Source organism: Thermobia domestica, chromosome 5, assembly GCF_964235325.1.
Source record: "Thermobia domestica chromosome 5, izTheDome1.hap1.1, whole genome shotgun sequence".
NCBI lineage: Eukaryota > Metazoa > Arthropoda > Insecta > Zygentoma > Lepismatidae > Thermobia > Thermobia domestica.
The window spans coordinates 60,560,487-60,581,697 of record NC_137458.1 but is presented as its reverse complement, the minus strand read 5'-3'; the positions used below and the strand labels follow the sequence as shown (position 1 = coordinate 60,581,697).

General features: G+C 37.2%; 1 protein-coding gene across 1 annotated transcript in view; it reads left to right on the top strand.

The window, feature by feature from the left end:
- Nucleotides 1–444: 444 nt before the first annotated feature.
- Nucleotides 445–21,211, top strand: part of LOC145685930 (uncharacterized) — a 113,140-nt gene continuing 92,373 nt past the window's right edge. The window contains exon 1 of the mRNA XM_081758706.1: nucleotides 445–1,055. Coding sequence (XP_081614832.1) covers nucleotides 748–1,055 — 308 coding nt within the window. The 5' untranslated portion in view covers nucleotides 445–747. The remainder of the gene's footprint in view (nucleotides 1,056–21,211) is intronic.

The window sequence follows — 21,211 nt, the reverse complement described above, 5'->3', positions numbered from 1 at the left end:
CTTTAAAATTACCATTTTCCGTTCACTGAATAACCATTAGAGTCAGTGCGCAATGTTGCTTCTTTCTACACGTAACTCACAAAATAACAAAAAATTATTTTTTACTTTTCTCAAAAAGGGCATAGGTGTGATTAGAGGAGTGCCACCACGTCCCAGAACACTTCCCTCTCCTCAGAATACTGTTGGGCCACTAGCTGAAACTACAGTATAGCCAGAAGTAAGGACCCCTCCAATCAGCGCAATATCTTACTAAGCCAATGAAAAGGAGTAAGGTATTCCAATTATCTATGTTTCCAGAAATTAAGAGTGCATGAACAGCTCTAAATGAAGATTCTTGTGAAGAAATCATGCCGTGGTATTTTGAAGGTAATAAATGTTGCAATAGTGGGCGGATGGAATTATGAAAATTCCAAACTATGAAAGGAAGAAGAAGATTCTCATAGTAACAAACTACGATTACGTATGGCTATGTGATTTGTGGTATGGCTAACGTTCATGTAATGGAGTTGAAACGTCTTGTAGAAATATTTTGACGAGAATTTTTCTAGAAAGAAAAAAATATACAATATTTTACGTTAAGAAAATATTTTCTTCATGAAATCATTCTATTTGAAGAACTTGAATTGTACAAGCACTTTTGCACAGATTACTTACGGTTGGCTAGGTAACGAAGTTTATATTACAACGTCATTTATCCAATGACTTACCTTACTATGAAAAAGTATATATAATATTTCCAGCTTTAAGATGTCTAGCCAGTGCTTGGAGTACGAAATTGTTCCATCTTTGACATCGCTTGGATGTGGGGATGCTGCCTTTGGAAGAGTTACACCTATAAAATATCCATTTCCCGATAAGGGTAATCAACAACGTGCAGTATATCGCCAACTTGTACTTACCTCACCCAGAGCGTATTTAAAAAAAGCAAAAAGTGATACAAACACTTTACCTTTCTTACGTGGAAGATTTTTGGACAATAGATTACATGGAAAAACCTTTCATGCTTCTCTGGAAAATCTATATTACGTATCGAAAGAAGAGCAAGACGATACATCGTAAGTTAAATTTTGCTATCTTTCTTAACAACACGCATTCATAATAATTTAGACTATTTCGTGGGATAGTTTTGGAACTGGGAAGCCAATACAAAGTTAACCTAACCTAACCGAAAGTAAACTAATCTAATCTAACCTAAAACTAACCTGAACCAACAAAAAGTACAGAAAATATACCATGAAAATAATAAATCTTAATTCAAAAAAATATGGCCCTCTAAATCCAAAAACATGCCCGATTTCCATAGGCGGAGTTAAGAATTGTCTCCTGGGGTGGGGGCAGGGCTTTTGTCTGCTGGTGGCACGGTAAACAAATGAAAATTGAAAGATTTATAGGTGGCATTTTTATTTTTTGTCAAAAAGTTGGGGGCAATGCCTCCCATAGCTCCGTCTATGCCTATTTCATGTAAATAGGTGTTAGTTTTTACGCCATGGTATCTGCAAAGTTTCATAGAAGTGAATGACATTTTAATACGTTGTAGCCCTTGCCGTCAAAATACCAGGGACCCCTCGCACCAAAGGTGAGCGTCTCCTACTACCTTAACACACCGTGCTTCTTGAATGCTGCAGTTGTGAATGACTCTCTTTCTCTTTATATATATATATATATATATATATATATATATATATATATATATATATATATTGGCTCCGAGATTAAGAAAACGATGATAATGGTAATGAAAAAATAATGAAATGACGAAAGTGGGAAGAAATGGAAGAATCCCGAGCAAAATAGACACACATGATGCTTTTCCACTACAAACTCCAGTTGGTACGACCTGAGATCGAGCTAGGGACCCCATGCACTAGAGGTAAAACTTTACCACTGAAGTTATTTCTAGGCAGCCATTAAGGATGCATGTAACCAAGGGCGCCCATGTTGTGGTTTCCAAGGGGGGGGCAAGTATAAGCTACATTTCAAATGTAGTCTCAAATTTTGCGGTAACTGTTCTAAAATATCTATTGGGTTTTCGATCTTCCGAAGCACAGTTTCCTCTAAAGGGGGGGAGCGCCCCACCTTGCCCTCCCTGATGGGCGCCCTTGCATGTAACCATGTTTTCCAACCATTTCTTTTATCGTATCAGCACCTTTTATACAACCCGTACTGTACAGGATGGAACCTAAATCTCTACACAATCATAAACTATGTGTGGGGGCCACGGAAGCTCAAGAGTCTTCATATGTAGTATGTGGGTTCCCTGGTTCAATCCCAGCTCGCGCCAAGTGGGCTTTGTGGTGGACAAACATCATGTACTTGGGTTTTCTCAGGGTTCTCCCATTTCCTCCCACTTTTTTCATTCCACGATTTCATTGATTCTTATCACTGTCTGCTTTAGCCTACATGGCATAACTGGGACATATTTAATTTCATTTCATATGCCGTATGTATCCAGTGTATCTGAGTGCTTTCCTTCCTTCCAGCCACATAGTTTAATATGATACCATGTCATGTGGGACTTTTCACATAACATAGTAGGGATTATTGTTGGAAATGGTAACAACTGCCCTTAACCTCCTGAGACCCAAGCAGTTATGGTAGTGGGAAAAATGTGCAACTCATATCACCTTTCATTCATTAGTGCCTCAAAACAATAATCAGTCGCCATTTTTCCCCTCCGTCGTCGGCAAAACACAAAGGTGGGACGTACTGCATGCAGTACATTGAGCTTATAGTTACATGTATTGCATGCAATACAAATACTATATTTAATAATAAAAATACCTGTTTATTTTTTTAAATCTATATTTCCCCGTATTTTTGATTTCAAAAAATAGATTACAATGCATTTTAAGATTTTGTAAAAAAGCCAGTCTTTTTTATAACGTTTCTATTATTAAAATTTTAAACGGAACAATGTTTCAAATAAAAGTTGTACAAATATTTTATACAGAAATTGTAAAGTTTGATATACACACACTATACTCCTAAAATTGATGAATTCGTTTACTTAACACTGATGACTATTCCTGGACATATTGTTCTTCAGCTAAGAACTTTTCAATGACGTTGGTACTTCCCGAAACAATCTCTGTCTGGTGAAATACATAAGAAGACACTGCAGGTTGTGCATCGGAATCGTATTCTACATCGTGGAATAGCTTTACCTCTTTCGAATTTGACAGCTTCGGGTATATGCAGCACGTTTCTTCTTATGATCTCTGGGCTTGGAGAGGAAGTGTTTTTTATCATTTTCGCTGGGGTCTCTTCTTCATGGCTGCTGTCGTCCAGTATCTCTTTGTCTTCAGAGCAACGGATTAGCTTTCTGCCCAAGTATAATTTCACATCCAACAACTGGACATTCTTTGCTTGAAGGTTTAACGCTTGTGCAGTTTCCTTATATTGGATCCAAACATTAGAGCATATTAAGTCCACCATGTGAAGTATTGTTCTGATCGTCCATTTTTTAGTACGAGCCTTGGAAGGGAAAAAGCTGATCATTCTGTCACCTAGATCAACTCCTCCCATGTTAATATTGTATTTACGAACAACATTTGGCATTGGCACCTCTACGTGCTTTTTCTCTGATCTTGACCAACGTTCACAGGTTTGAAGAGGGTCGGGTCCGAATTCCGATGAAACTAGAAGTACGCTTCTGTTATCATACCACTTGGTTATGCACATATTGCTACCAGGATCAACTGCAGTTCCAAATGAACCTTACCCTTTAGCTTTCAATGTTTCGTCGGAGGGTAAGATAGTCTTTGCCTCCGGAGGAACACGTGAAACCATTATTGTGCCTGTTCCCACAAATTCTGTGTCTGTAAGATGTTTTATCAACGGTATACTAGAAAAATATCTGTCAAAATATAATCTATGACCTGGGTTTAATGATTTTATCAAAGCCATGACAGCAGCCCCACCTAATCCAAAACTCTTCTGAATATCGCTGTCAAATGTATTCTTCCCCTGGTAACACACAAAATCAATTACCTTTCCAGAAGGACAAGCTAAAATAAACACTTTTATACCAACAGGGTTAGGTTTTCCGGGAACATACTGACGAAATCCTACTCTTCCATTAAAGCAAATTATTTGCTCATCAATTGAAAGGTCTGTAGTTTTTCTTTACTTTACGCAGGCCTCTCGAATACAAACCATAATTGGGTCAATCTTCCACAGTCTGTTTTTCTCTTTCACAGCTTCCGGAATGTCATTATCAATAACAACTTTTAAATTGCTTCGAGTGGAGAAGAATCTGTCTCTGGACATTGCATTAGCTACCAATGGAATTCTAGTGTCTTTCTGCCAGTACATTCGAATGCGAGGAAGCTGAAAAAATAAGATATTTTGAAATAGTTAAAAAGGCAAACCTCTTTCATTTTTACTAATTGAACTAATAACTTTAGGAAAAAGAAATGAAAATTAATGATTAGTACTTACTTTTAGACAACTCATCACCTTGTTGATTCCAAAGAATACTTTTATTTCTTCCTTCGTAAAATTTGGGGACTTTTCATAATCCAAAACGCATCTCTGGTTTGTACAGAAAGCAATGGTTTCATACAATGAATCTGGAAAGTATTCCTCATACATTTTGAAGTGTCTTTCAAATCACATATATTGTCAATCTCCGATGATGGATACGTTGGGCTCTGTGGAAGGTTTGGCGTAAACTGAAAATAAATAGAAAAAATATCGGTTAAATGAGTTACTATACATAACGTAATTAAAAACTGAGATGGTTTAGCAAATATATACTCATAAGTCAACATGTTCTTTACCAGCACGGGTATTTCAGGCAGGATTTCAGAAATTTGGAACAGTTTATCCAACATTTTTGAAATGTTCTTTTAGCCGTTTGAAGTTGTTACTGAATGTGTACTAAATTATACCCAAACAATAATTTTAAAAAAATGTTTACTGTTTCTTTTGGATCACTCGTAAATCAGTTTGATGAATTATTAAACACTATATCCTTTAGTTATAGCAAACACTACAGGAGATACTATTCGTAGAAAGTATGTTCATAAAAATGAAAACCCTTCCGCAATCTCAGCTTCTGCGCAACACTTGGCTGAAATGCGTTTAAGAAAATCAACCAAGTACTCTGGTAAAATTATTGCAGATATTCCTGTGAAACTGTGGAGTCTCCGATTTTAAGATATCTTATCGGAAATATTAGGTTTTTTTTTCAAGAATGTCTAGAGCTAGGCTATATTTTCCCCTAGAAAGTACAACCAAAAGATTATTTATTACCTTGTGTTGGCACTCCATTTCGATGCTACCGGAACCGAAAAGACAGATATTTCCTCTGAACGTTCGTCTGTGTCAGAAAATCGTGATTCGTCAGAAGAGGCATCTAAATTTGGATCGTATTCGTCGTCGCTTCCGCTGCTTAAGCCAATATCTGAGTCGTCTAATTCATCGTAAAGCGCACTGGGTATTTCGTCAGCAGAAAGAGGCCGTCGTGTGCAGCGGCGAGGACGCCCTGTAAAACAGAACATAGAGTATAAGTTCAACAATGATATGAAATCAATGAATGTGTAGTGAATATTTCAAGAACAAAAAAGAAACATGTAGTATGAATCCAGGAGAATGATATTTCTTTATATAAATGAGATTTTTAAAAACAAATAAGTATAATCGAAAACTTATTTCCTAAACTACAATTATCAAAGTACTTCTAGCATTAAAATTAGCATGCAATACTACGTGGAGAAGTCCCAAAGTAATGCAGACAATACAAACATGCATACAATACAAATGCGAGAAGTCCCAAAGTAATGCAGGTAACACATACATGCAGGGAGTACAAGTGTTCGAAGTCCTAACGTATTGCAGGTAGTACATTGTAATTTGGCAAACAATAACTAAAATCTGAAAACAACAATAGCACAATAAATTCTCTAACAATAAACTATATACTTTTAAGAGTTTATACACATAAAATGAAGAGATTTGGAAAAATTGTGAAATAATAATTTGTAATTTACCTGATGAAGTTGTTGTTTCGTTCCTATCCATTGCGACGTCACATTTCATACAAGCGGGAAAAAGCAGGAAGTACGTCATTTACACAAACAACAGCTGCCAGATACAAAACGGTATCTCGTGGCGTGCTGCAACAAAAATTACCAAATTCCACGAAACGAATGAGTTGTGGTATCGATTTATATAAAATGATGTTTTTGTATTGTATGCAGTACGCTGGGTTCCAGGAGGTTAAGTCATCGTTATTTTGACGTATTGTTCTTGATATGTTCCCAAAGAACGTATTATCACGTTGACAAGTCCGGACTTCTTGCGAGCCATTTCATAGACGTGGTTGATGTTTCAGAACCTCAACCTATATACCTGTTAAGAAAAGTGTCATTAAAATAATGGCGCACATAGAGAATATAATGTGAAGGAGCTCCATCTTGTTGAAATCAAATCTCCTCTCTGAGTCCAGTTTCATAGGGTTTCAGTATTAAAAAAATGTTGTAAAATAACAATAATACATGGATGGGGAACCGTGCTATGTTCAGAAAATGTCTCAGAACATGGAGTTACATAATATTATAAATACACAACAGCACACAGATACACTCGATGCATAAGATATATTAATGGGTAGAACTATCGAGCTACCCTTTATTTCTACATCGTAATTCCCTCGTATTTCATGAGATGGAGAAGTCTATAGATTAACCTTTACGGATATGCCTTGTAGCCTACAAGAAGTGCATCATAAATTCCTACGCGAGTCTTGATGAATAACTAACGAGGGAAGGGAGAGATGTCACTCAGAGATAATTGCACCTAATTTGGTGTAGGAGTAGGTAATGGGAATAGAAAAGAACGTGTGGAAGAATCCGTTTCGCAGGCGTTCGGAATCAGAAATAATAGGGGCTACACTTTTGAATAAGTGTGCCCTGTCGATCAGGTATTGATGGGACTGAACCTTTGCTCGCTGTTGCGACAAATGCAGAAGAAGTTAAATAAAGTAGAATGAAAACAGAAAAGATGAGCTGAACAGAAAATGCGCCAATGTCCGCCCTCAATCTCAACAGGCGAATGCCAGGATACAAAATCTATTAACTGCCCTGCCCTTGCCCTTACCAATTGGATGTGCATCACTAATTAGCGTAATGAAATTATATTTTAAAAAAACAAATTAAATATATACAGAAATTAATCATGGCGTTGCCAGAAGTTTTCCAGGGAAAGGTTAGAAATGAAGTTGCTGTATTTCTACACTATAAGATGCTGTCAGTACGCAAGTATGAAATGTTTGAACCAGGCCGGTAGCCAGCCAAAAAATGTAGGGGGGGCTGAAGTTAGAGGGGGCGATCCAACCATATTATAGTTCATCACCATATTATAGTTTATTTGCAAGCCTACCGTGAAAATTTTAGGGGGGACAGCAAAAATTTAGGGGGGCCCGGCCCCCCAAGACCCCCTGGATACGGGCCTGGTTTGAACCCACCAATACTAACTGATTTCGTTTCTATGAGTGTTTGATATCTACGACGCACAGTGGTTCCGATCACAAATCTAGCGGGACAAAAAGTGAAAATATATGATTAACCAAACCACAGAAATACTGTCTTGATATAATCTTACAGAGTTGTGTTGCTGCGATCCACAATGCATTTACTGAAACAAACATGTGGGTGCGCGTGAGAGCATTGAGAAGTTATGTGTTTATCACATTCAATCGGAGCGCATGATAATTGCTGAGCAGGTGCTCGCTAAACAAGATCCATGAACACGTAAGATACTCATGAATCGAATTGGGTTTTTGCCAAATGAAACTGTGTACATTCTCGTTGTATGGTAAACGTTTGTGAATGTGTGCATTGGGTTGTTTAGTGTATATGTGCATTTATCGCAAGAGACATAATAAGTGAAAATTGGTGACGATCGCAGTAAAGTTGCAGACCGGCAAAAGCAAAGGCCGTAAATGGCCACCGTGAAATGATATTCAGTGTGGACTTGAACCCTTTGGGTAAAAAAAAAAAAAGTAAAAGAGTTTCGTAACCAACTATAACTAACTTCGGTTTATATTAATAAGTTAGTGATGGCGGATGGAATTTCAAGAGAGAGTTGTTCGATGTGTGGCAGAATGAAGAGGACCCATCAAAGAGATTAGCCCGTGTGTATGAGTATATATTGACTAAGTATGGTATGCAAACGTGTGAGGGCCATATTCGTGTGCAAGTGCTGAAGAAAAGTGCTGAGTTTTGTAAGAAACTAAAAGGAAAGTGGGTAAAGTGTCATTATGTGCGTAAAGAATTTCTGCGACGAAACAGTAAGTGGCTGAATGTTCAGTTGACGTTTGTGGAACCAGAAAGTGTGGAAGGACAACAAAACATACAAGGTCGGCCCCGAAAATTATTCAAGGAGAGTACAGACAAATGTAGAAAACGAAAAGTGAAACCTTTGGTGGAAGCACACACAGTTGGTGAGATTGTTCTTGCCGCGGAAATGAGTCTATGGTCAACAGGTAGGCGTGATACTGCACAAATAGTGAAGTAAATATCAAGTTGTTCCCCAGAGAGAGCCACGAAAATGAAAAAGGCATATTGGTCTCCACCAAACAAAGCACCAATTAAAATGACATGTGACGACGCATTAGCGCTTTATGTGGATAAAAAATTTACAAAAGATCAGTACATCTCTATGCGTCAAATAAGTATCACTCATAACGCTGATATCTTCCCTAATTATCATATGCTTCTTGAGGCAAAAAAGCGTTGCTATCAGGAGAATATTACGATCACCGACTACTCTGCAGAGGTACAATTACAGTCGCTGCTTGATCACACTGTACATCGTTTAGTGTGAGTGCAACAGGAAAAATGAAATGAAATGAGTAAGTTTTACGTCCCATGTTATGCCGGTTAGGCTAAAGGAGACGGTGATAATGAGAGATGAGTGAAAATGGTGGAATGAAGAAAGTAGGAGGAAACGGGAGAACCCCGAGAAAACCCACGAGCACGGTGTTTGTCTACCACAAAGTCCACACGGCGCGAGCTGGGATCGAACCAGGGACCCCAAGCACCGGAGGTGAACGCTCTGCCACTGAGCCACCGCGCCCCCTAGAGTGCAACAGGAGGTGTTTCAGCAAGTACGTGTAGGTTTAGATACACTTTCAAGTGTTACTCTGGTAGTAAAATGAGGCTGTGATGATGCTTCTGGACAAAGTCAGTATAAGCAATTCAGTGCGGCTACGCATCAGGATATTGATGACTCCAATGTATTTGTTGTATCCCTGGTACCACTGCAGATGACTAGTTTCTGCTGTTGGCAGTAGTTCCACTCCAGAGACGAAGCTAATATTATGGCAGAATCCTTTGCCTTCGTCGACAAAATTCTGTCTGCCCATCAAAGTGACTCTGCAGAAGGAAGGTCCGGACTTAATAAAAAGAAAAATTGATAACATCAAAACACAAATCACTGCCCTCTCTCCCACGGTAGTACATGTAGACGGGCGTGCAATTCTTGTGAGTCACAAACTCGTTCTCACGATGATAGACGGAAAGACTTGTAGCGTGCTTTCCAATAAAGCAACCCAAAATTGTCATGTGTGTGGAGCAACCCCTTCTCAGATGAACAATCTGCCCCTTATTCGGACAAAACATCCAGATGTGACAGCATTGACCAGCGGCGGTCCGTGGGGGTAGGCTGCAGGACTGCAGCCCCCCCAAAGTAATTCCATATTTCCGATCCGAGACCTAATAATCAATCTTTATATGTATGCTATTTTAACGCGCGTTTTGTTGTTCAATTTTTCGCCTGCTTTTAGCAAATTTGTTGTTCCACTTCACTCCCTGGGACTGTCAGTACAATCTCCTGGCTTTTCTTACGATGTTGTGATTCCACTTCCTCCCCTTTCTAGCATGTCTTTCCTGATAACGTGTGGACTGCTTTCCCTGCAGTCCTTTCGGAGTTTTGACAGTTTGCGCAAGCGCGTTCTTCTCAATTTGTATCCGTCTGCTTTGTTTGACGATGCGCGCGTATATTCAGACTTGCCAACTCTAGGGAAATCTCCCCTGGCTAATCCTAAATAAAATATTCAGTTTCTGATTTTTAGCTGCGAGTGGCATAATCTCCTTTTCTTTGATTAGCAACGCTGAGTATACTTGTGTTGTTTGTCTACTGGCGGGGTGTTTCTAGTAGGCAAGTGATTTATTCTGTGCAATAGTGGATTATATTAATTCTTTGAAAATGCGGTGTTCCGTTCCGTGAGTATTTGCGTTGCGTCGTGCGAATGATCTGGTGTTACTTGTGAATTTTGTCTTCTGTATCAGTGTTCCCAAAAGACAAGTGAAACTATACAACTATACAACAACTATGAAACTATACAATTAGAATTCCTGCAGTTCTTTTAGGGTGGTCTGTTTCGTCCTTGTCTTCTTGTGAGTGCATTGGTGTTCTGTGACGACGTGCGTGTATTTTTTCGTGCTTTATTGTGGTTCCACATCTTGTGTTTGTATAAGGAAAATGAATAATTCAGTAGAATATTTAAAATCTATTCGATTTGGTAGTTTAACATTGGCAGAAAAGTGTGAAATTAAAGCACATGGGAGACCGACTCCTGTATTAAACATAACACAAACTGCTGTAAGTCGTCAAAAACAGTACACTAGGTGTTTCAATACTGAAATATATAACAAATATGAGTGGATATGTGGGTGTGAAATAAGAAATGCACTTTTCTGTTTCCCTTGTCTTTTGTTCGGGATTGACGATGACGCAGCGAACATCGCGTGGGTTGAAAAAGGGGTATCGGATTTGAAGAGACTTCATGACAAAAGCCATAAACATGAAATATCAAGGAAGCATGTTAATAATATGTTAAATCTAGCCACACTTGGTTCTGTGAACGTCCAGACTTGTTTAAGTCAAGCCTATAAAGACTCGATTGAACGTCATAATAGTCAGGTGCAAAAAAATAGGGACACTCTTTCAAAAATCGTTAACTGCGTAAAATTTTGTGGTTTTCATGAACTAGCGTTAAGGGGGCATGATGAGCGTGAAGGATCGAAAAATCAAGGCGTGTTCATGGGGTTGATTAAATATACATCTGAACTAGATTCCTTATTGAAGTCTCATCTTGACAGTACATCAGCATTTAAAGGGACTTCTAAAAGTATTCAAAATGAGTTACTTCAATGTATGCTAGAAGTCACCAGGGAAAATATAATAGAAGAAATTAAAGCTGCCGAATATGTTTCTCTTATGGCTGACGAAACAACTGACATTGCAGATATGTTTCAGCTTGTTATTGTCTTAAGGTACTGTACTGCAGAAGGTGTTCCTGTGGAAAGATTCTGGGGCTTTTTTAATCCAAGTGGCCAAAATGCCGACTCCATTGCTGAATGCATACTTTCTGAAATTAATCAAATCTTAAAACAAGAAAGTAAACTTATTGGACAAAGCTATGATGGCGCAGCTGTAATGAGTGGGGCTATAAATGGAGTTCAGGCCAAAGTGAGAGAGGTATACCCTAATGCTTATTTTGTGCACTGTTTTGCTCATCAATTGAATCTTGTGATGGAAAGAGCCACCAGACAAAACACTAAAGCCAAAATATTCTTTTCTAATCTTTCTGCTATCCCGTCTTTTTTTTCTCGCTCTTATAACAGAACAGCTGTTTTAGATTCCTGTGTTGCCAAGCGGATACCCACTGGTGGACCAACTAGATGGAATTTTAAATCTAGGACTGTTAATGTAGTGTATGAAAAGCAGGAAGAACTGAAAGAATGCTTCCAAATTTTGTCAGAATCCGAGACCTCAAGCACCGCAACAATAAATGAAGCATCTGCCTTGTTGGGTTATCTCCAAAATGAAGAATTTTGTTTCTGGCTAAATTTTTTTCCCTTAGTTATGCCACATCTTGATATTCTATATAACCAACTACAAAGTCGTCAAATAGATGCAGCAAAAGTTCAATAATATTTATCTGCCTTTACTATTGAAATTAATAAAATCAGGGAATCAATAGGACTAATTGATACCGAAACGCAAAGTCAAAACAAAAGGAGAATTGTTTCAAACGCACAATCAAGAACAGCCGCAGCCAAAGAAGTGTGTGATGTTATTTTAAACGAAGTGAACCTGCGCTTCCATTTTACAGACCACTTATCCATATCTTCACTTCTGCAGGAATCTAATTTTGATGAGTTTAGTGCTTCCTTTCCCGAAGAAATCTTCAATAAATGTACAGAACTCTTTCCTGTGTTTGATAAAGATAAACTTCATACAGAACTTAGTGTAGTTTATGCAAGAGAAGAGTTAAGGAAACTTAGTGGTGCTGTGAATTTCCTCCAATATATTATAAACAATAGTCTTGCTTCCACTTTTTCTGAAGTGCTAAAACTTTTGAAAATATTCATAACATTGCCCCTTACTACTAGTGAACCGGAGCGATGCTTTTCTACCCTTAAAAGAGTGAAAACTTTTCTGAGAAATACAATGGAAGAAGAACGGTTAACAGCACTTGCCATGTTATCAATAGAAAAGGAAATGGTTGAAAAGATCCCTAACTTTAATAACAGAGTTATCGACAAGTTTGCTACAAGGAAGGACCGTCGTATGGAATTAATTTTTAAATAAGGTAAGTGTTTTATTTTATGCAGCCCTCCTAAGTATAAGTAGCACGAGCCGCCACTGGCATTGACTCTGGGTATATCCAGCCTTCACTCATGGATTAAGTGTTTCGAGTGCATTCTCCATATTGGATATCGCTTAGATATTCAATCGTGGCAAATACGAAAGGAAAACAAATCGAAAGTTGATGACAGAAAACGATGCATCCAACAGCGCTTTTGCAACGAAATGGGACTTCTTGTTGATGTACCAAAACCGGGTTTTAATTGTTGCGTTTGAAAAAAACTGTTCCGACACAGCAGACTTATACGTCCAGAAGTATCCGTAGTATTATATGCCACAAAGCGTGCATAAGATACTTATTCATGGCGTGCAGTTCATAACAGAAGTCGTACTTCCTATTGGAATGATGTCGGAAGAAGCGCAAGAAGCCCGAAATAAGGACTATAAATATTTCAGGGAGCATCATACGCGCAAATTTTCTAGATCTGATACAATGACGGACGTGACAAGCACACTCTTGATTTCTTCGGACCTGATTGTCAGCACTCTTCGAATGAAACGTGTGAAGAGACGTACCAGCATACCTACTGCGGTACTGCAATTACTTCAAGATCCAGGATGTGATATTGAAGATACCAATACTTCTGCTGGCGCTGTTGTTGATGAAGATAATTAACAGTCAACAACTAATCTATTTCCATTTGGAATTTTTGTTTGTGTCTTTCATACGGTTTTCAGGTTGTTTGTGTGTCTGTTATTTTCGACGTAGAGTCAGTTTTAGACTTTCACTTGTTTGTAACAACTTTCAACATTCTATGCACATACTGGAAACATCAGTACCCACTACGTAAGTTCTGTAGTCGATATACAATTATTTGTCAATATATTTCACAGATAAAAGGGTTTGCATTTTTGGTTCACTCCAGAGCACGTTTCTGATATTCCAACAACATCCGGGTTTATGTATCACGGGAATGCTATAGTTGTCGCTCATGAATGATGTTTTCTGACAATATCTTGCAATGCCTTGCTGTTCTTAATTTTGTCCCGCTAGATTTGTGATCGGAACCACTGTGCGACGTGGCGTCCACCAAAATTAAAGTATTGTGTGTGAGGCGAATTATTTCGGGATTAGTGATGTTTAAAATAGGAACGACTACGGACAGCCATAACAAAAGTAACCGTTTGAATACATTTGAATACGAGACTGTTGATTAACACAACTATGTTAGCGCAAAGGATAAAGGAAATATGTGAACGTGGTCTACTCACCACTAGAAAGCAGCAAACTGTATTGGATAGAAACAGTTTCGTAACAACTGCGTTTAAGACTCACGCATGTTTCACAAACACTGTACTTTAATAGTGTGAACACAAAATGAACATGAACGTTTCACTTCTGTTGACTAGCACACATGAAACAGTATATCTTCAATGTCTACATACATGCCATTTTCGGAAAGTTAGCTTCCATTGGTCTCAACAAGATTAGAAAATACCGTAGTTAACCTTAATATAACGTACAGTGAGTTATATACTGCCTTTTTTTTTTTTGACATAATGAAACAGTTGTTAGCATTAAAAAAATATGACAGGCACACGTAGTACCCAGAACTGTATTAACAAAATAAATATGCTAAAAAAAAAGACCAACACACGTTCAGTCTGAAACAGATGAGACTGCCTCTTTCCTCTTTATGGAGATAAGGTGGATAATTGCAAGGGCAGTTGATGATTTAGTATCCCGGCATTCGTCTGTTGGGATTGAGGGCGAACATTGGCGCATTTTCTGTTCAGCTCATCTTTTCAGTTTTCATTCTACTTTATTTAACTTCTTCTGCATTGGTCGCAACAGCGAGCAAAGGCTCCGTTCCATTAATATCTGATTGACAGGCCGTGGAGCTTATTATCAAAACGTCTCTTGTCTATCTTTTTTTGAAAATCGAGATATCAATATACACGGAATCATCGAATAATTATTTACATCTTTGCACTCTTATTTCTGGTCAAAACGTCCCAAAACGCAGAGAAAATTGGATTTGAAATATTCACTTTTATTCAAAACGTCTCTTGTCCATTGCAAAATGGTGGACACCTTACAGCAATAAAGTTTCGAAGCAAAACGTCCTATGTCCATTCTCACTTGAACACGATTCTTGCTGTTTTATTTCAAACTGTCTCTTGTCCATGGGTTTTCTTCAGCAATTACTTGACACAAAAGTGCATTAATTATTTCTTTCTAGAACATTTAATGGATATTTAAGTCCACAAACTAGTTGGTTGGTACCTTTGGCTCAACCGAGATAATTGACAAAAGATTTGTGCGATAACTTTATATTTTATGGTGATTAGATTGTTAAGGTCATATCAGCCATATTGTTCCACTTATTTCTTAGTAAAATTGGTGTTTGAAGTTTGAAAGCACTTAGAAAAGTTATTTTTCAGACGTTTGTGGAGTATCGCAGTTCATTTTCATAGATATGAGTGGTAATCAAGAAGAAAATAATTCCAGATTTTCATTATTTTGTATCAAATTGTCTCTTATCCGGTAGATTTGCTTTCAAAACGTCCCTTGTCCATTTTTTAGTTTCAAAATGTCTCTTGTCCAAATTAAATACCTTTATTATTCATTACTTGTGTCTTGAATAATGGAATTTGTTTATAAAATAAGGCAATAATAGTTTAAAGAATTTCTACACCAAATCTTACAATATTTAATAACCTTTTAAAATAATTATTAGTTTTTTTCGATTTGCCAAAATTTTTGTTGGATGGACAAGGGACGTTTTGATAGTAAGCTCCACATCTCTTTAGAACTGTAGGCCCCATTATTTCTGATTCCGAACGCCTGCGAAACGAATTCTTCCACACGTTCTTTTCTATTCCCATTACCTACTCCTACACTTAATTTGGTGCAATTATCTCTGAGTGACATCTCGCCCTTCCCTCATGAGGAATGAATATTATAAGATAAAACCTCGGTCAAATTCACGCACACAGTATTGGCTATCATAAGCTCCATGACCCGGAGTCGAACTAGGGACTTTTGTACCAAAGGTGAACGTTCTAGGACTTACCTATTGTACTCCTCAACTCACAAGATTTGAAGTTTTGAAATAAAAATCGCAAAAGTTACATTTGGTTTGCTTATTCTGTAAATAACCAAAATTAAAAAGAATACGGTATGTTCCAAAATTAGTTAATATACTCTCCCATGTTCTGGAAAGCCTTGGTCCATAAGAATTATTTTGTAAATCAAAATTATTTATACTCGCAACTAGTGGCGTACTCAGGGGGTGTTCAAGCTCTTCCAAGTTCATATAATTTCAGGTGTTTGTATATGTACTTTTAATATGATAACTGTTAATTTTTGCGTAATATATTGTTCAAGGGGCATTAGAATTCCAAAACTCTTATTGCGTATGCCACTGATCGCAACATGTTAATTACGTCATTAATCGTGAAATAAATATCCTTTATTATTTTATTCTATTATTAATTTGTTGTGCATTATGGTAACTGTAGTATACAGGGTGGCCGCTATTAAAAATAGCTTGACTGGTAATACTGAATAGTGGCCGAAAGATTAGGAAAATGTTATCATTGACTTACCTGAATGTTACAAGAGACGGCGAAAGTGACCCCCGTTAACGTTGAGACACATAACAGCATATTGGCTAACACCATTTGTAGCTCTTCACGGGGATGCTCCGGAAAGTATGAGTAATGTTTTGCTATAGTTCGGTCAGAGTATTGGGATTATTTGAATATCTTCTGATTTAAGTATTCCCAGAGATAAAGATTACAAGAAGACGAACGAGCTGGCCAAAACTCTGTTTAATGTACACTCTTCTGTAAATAGTTCAAGTTCATGCACCAATGCTAGAGATTCGTTCGATGTGTGGCATGTGTCTCCATCTTATTGGAAGTAGGAGTATAGTCTTTATTGCGGTTCGCTGTGAAACGGTTGCTAGAAGTGATTTATGTGATTTATGTGATTTATGCAGAATTTTGAACTTAGGGGGGTGTTCAAAAATCTTGGGGGGGTGCAATCTTGAATTAAGGTCGTATACTATTATCGTCTTTTTAATTATTGTTTTTAAAACTGAAATTCGTTGATGCAATGAACGATTGCGTTGGATTTCCTTTCTCAGCCAGACCGAATTAGCGTCGACTTTCTCATGCTTTATGTGAAGTCGAGATGAAATCGTTGGCATTCGATTGATAAAACGTTGCTGTGACGATCACAGCCGTGTAAAGGTTGATTTCCATTCAACCTTGCGTTGCGTGCTTTGCTTGAAAATTTATCTTGTCGAAAGTAAGTTGTTTTATTATATTGACATTTAAAAACCAGAATTCAAAATCTTTTAAGAACCAAAATAGTAAGTTTTTTTTAAATTTTGTCTTCCCGTTCTGCCTAAAGGCCCTAAAGCACTTTGTAGAATATATTTTAAATTGTGTTTAGGCAGAACGGGAATTCCCGTTCTGCCTAATCTTTCGAGACGAGGAATTCTGTCCAGGAAGAGATTTCCTCAAGAGTATTTTTCTTTAATAATTGTAACAGACTCTGTAAGAAGAATAACTATTTCTTCAAGTTTTATCATAAATTTTAGATGTAATTCTACTTGTTCTTCTAGAAAAAAGGACTAGATACAGTTATGCTATTAACAGTGTTATTCACATCTACTTCAGTAGAAATGAATGTGATTAAAAAACTACCTGCAGAGAAATGGAAAATTGATTGATTCAGTTGCAAGAAAGCCGTTTCACATTGTAGCTGAAACGAAGATAACGCGAAGTTACTTCGATCTACTATCAAGTCATTTCATAACAAAGTTTTATTCAGTTTTCCAGTAGTTCACCTCCAACATGCTAAGGCTCGCGGTTAGAGGTGGTTTTAGACTTTTAATTTTGGGTAGGCCTGTTCCCTCGCGTATGGATACATATGCACATGTGATCAGTGGCGTAGGGAAGGGGGGCCAGGAGGCCCCCCCCAAAGAGGTCCGACAATGTACTTTGGTACTTTGATGTTTGTATTTTTTATATATTTTTATGTTTATATATTTTTTGTTTGTAATTTTATATATGTACCTGTAACAGAACTTGCCCCCCCCAAACACACATCCTGGCTACGCTACTGCATGTGATTGATTAATGACAATAGGAAATCACTTTTACAGTAGTGGTTGATGCTGTTTATTAAATAATTATTTACCATTAATATAAGAAGTGGAAAATATATTTACTCTTTATTGTATCTTTTAGTGTTTATATACTTTTCAAAGTTTTGGGTAGGCCTATGCATACCCGGCCTACCCGCTAAAACCGCCACTGCTCGTAGTGCGTGAAAGGTGCCACAGTTCGCATCCTCAAGACAAGTTTGGCCACATATTAAGCAAGCAATGCAAAAGGTTGCGTAAGACGGTCCTTATCTACGATTATCTGACCTTTTGATTTGATTGAAACTACAAAAAACATGTAAGTATTTCAGTATTGATATTGATATTTTATATTGCTCCTATTTACACTGACTATAAATATAGAAAGAGAAGTACATATGATACTATTGCATATAGTATAGAATTATGTATATAAGACAAATAAGCTGATAAGGTAATGACGAAAAAGGAGTTGTGATGTGGAACATTAACATCTTTCTTAATAGTCGCCTTATGCATTCTCATGCATTGTTTACTTAACATAAGGCCAAACATGCCTTGAAGATGTGAACTGTGGCAAATTTTACGTACTGCGACTCTCAGTATGTTGGAGATGAACTATTGAAAAAGTGAATAAAATCTTGATGTGAAATAATTTGCTATTATACCTAATTAAGTTTATTTCATGTTCGTTTCAGTTACAATGTCAAATGGCTTTCTTGCAACTGAGTCAATCAATTTTCCATTTGTCCCCAGGTATTAAAAAAAAAAAAAAAAAAAAAAACATTCATCTTTACCAAAGTAGATGTGAATAACACTGCTGATAAAGAATATTGTCATTTTTCCGAGAAGAACAAGAAGAATAACGTCTAAAATTTATAATGAAACTTGAAGAAATAGTTTTTTTTTTACAGTCTCTGTTAGAATTACCAAACAGATTATTAGGAATGCAGGACAAAATTCAAGAGGACAAACCCCAAGGAAAATTCAGACAAAACGGACTAAATTCAAGCTATAGAATCATAGGCGCAGATTAATAAAGGAATGATTATTTTTCTTCAACTGTTATGCATCTAAAATGTTATCTGAAATTCTTCACTTGACGGAAATAACATTTTAAAAATACGCTGAAAACCCAATAAAAGACGTAAGACTGTTATAGTAAGTACTGTATATATTTCACACTTTGATCTTTGCTTTTAAAAAATCTTGATCAGTATTTCAGAATTAAAAAATATTTATACATTACTCAATATAAACGACTGCTATATGCTACACATCAAAAAATGAGGTGTTGAAATAACACAAAATGACTACCACTTTAGCGTGTTACTTTTGTGTCAATTCAACACCAGCCACATCGCCTTCAGAGCATATCAGAAATACTTCCTGACTAGCTGTTAAGTGTTTGCATTGTTTTTTATTGTTTGGTATGAGCAAAGTTTTGTGAAACATTTTTCGCATTTATGGCAAGTAACTAATAACATTCTATGTTTTCTGTAATCCGTCACAATAATGTTGTAAACCTGTGAATCATCTGACAACAGTTATAGAGATAGCTGTGCTTCCGTCTGTTTTCTTTATCTGTTGTTCTTGTGTCTTAGCATATATGAACATAAGATGGCAGAACAGTTGCCTATGCAATTGTTGTCAGACGATTCTCAGGTTAACAACAATATTATTAATACAACTTTATTTTGGACAATCGTAGACGAACAGGCCATCTGAACCTAAGTTTGGGCCAAACTACACGGCATCTTACAGACGCCGAATGGAATGGAATGGAACAATATTATTGTGACCGATTACAGAAAACATAGAACATTATTCGTTACTTGGCATAAGTGCCAAAGATATTTCGCAAAGCATTGCTCATATTAAATGATAATACCAATGCAAATTCTCTCAGGTAGTAACGAGTTATTTCTGATATGTTCGGAAGGCGATGTCTTGGTTTTGAATTAACACACAAGTAACACGCTAAAGTAGTAGTCATTTTGTGTTGTTTCAACACCTCATTTTTTACAGTGTACCACACAAGAACGACTTTTTTACGATCAAATAGCATCATAGTTACTTTTCGTAATTAAAATGAATGGTCTTACTGTAATATGCTAAACGTGTTTCAAATGTATTAAAGATATAATAAATAGGAATACCCAGAACTTTTCATATGAGTCTGTGTGAAAGTAATTAAAGCTAATCTGCTATTTTATTATAAAACATTTTTACGTTTTATTGAGTTTTCAGCATTTTAAAAGAAAGAAAAAGTTATTTCAGTTAAAAAAAATATAGATAACATTTTAGAATATATGAGGATCGAAAGGAAAAAATAATCATATAGGGTGTGCACTGGTACATCCAATAAATACTCCTGTGATTTTGTCCTCGTCAGAATTTTCCTTACATTTTGACCGCTTGGATTTAGTTCCCGCCCTCGTTATTACAGCCGTTTTATACATGAGTTCCAATCTGCCTACACACACGCTAGGAGTCAAGCTTTTCGGTGCTGCATTTCCCTAAAAAATTCTCCTCGCATAGAATACCCTGTCTCCAAAGATTAGGCAGAACGGAAATTCCCGTTCTGCTAAAAATAAAAATCGATTAAAATATTTTCTAAAAAGTCCTGGAGGGCTTTAGGCAGAACGAGATTGAATCTTTTTAATATTGCACCCCTCTAGTTGGAGGGGTGTAATGAATTTATTTCCGGGGGGTGTCCGAAAATTTTAGGGAGTGCTGGAAGGGTGTCAGGGGGGTGTAGATAAATCACTGGTCACAATAAACTTCATTGTTCACTTTTGATTAAAAAAATACTGGACCTACTATACGTGTCCCAGAAACTGCGCACACCAAACACCAATTTTTGGTCATGAAGGGGAGTTTTGTGGAGAATATGTGGACTATCAGCAGACCAGTGGCTTTTATTTTGCACATTTACATAACCCGATTAATAAAACTACTTTCAAAGTACAGCCGAGGATCCAAACGTCTTTCCGTAATCATTATCGGTAACCAATTACAACTCTCAAGCTGTTAACCTTGTTCAGCTCCTTCAGTTCATAGATAGAAGTTAGTCGGTATGGTTTCAGTTTCAGAGACTTCAGTACACGCTGACACGTTGTTCGTAACACACCAATCTGCCAGGTTATATTCTGGGTAGACTTTTGTAGGCGTCGTGTTATTCACTGTTCAGTATCATGGAATAATCGCCGGGGTTTGGACAGCATCTGGTTTCCGCCTAATCATATTCGCCACATAGCAGGTTTGACGACATTTCTGTACTAGGCTCTGGACAAAGCTTTTTCTCGAGGTGTTTTGTTTCAGGGTATCTGGCAGTGAAGGCATATGGTGTGCTCGTAATTGACCTCATCTGCACATATTATTCCATTATCACGCAGTTAGGGCCTACAAGAAAAAAAAATCTCGACGCAACTTGTTTACCGGAACTGAAC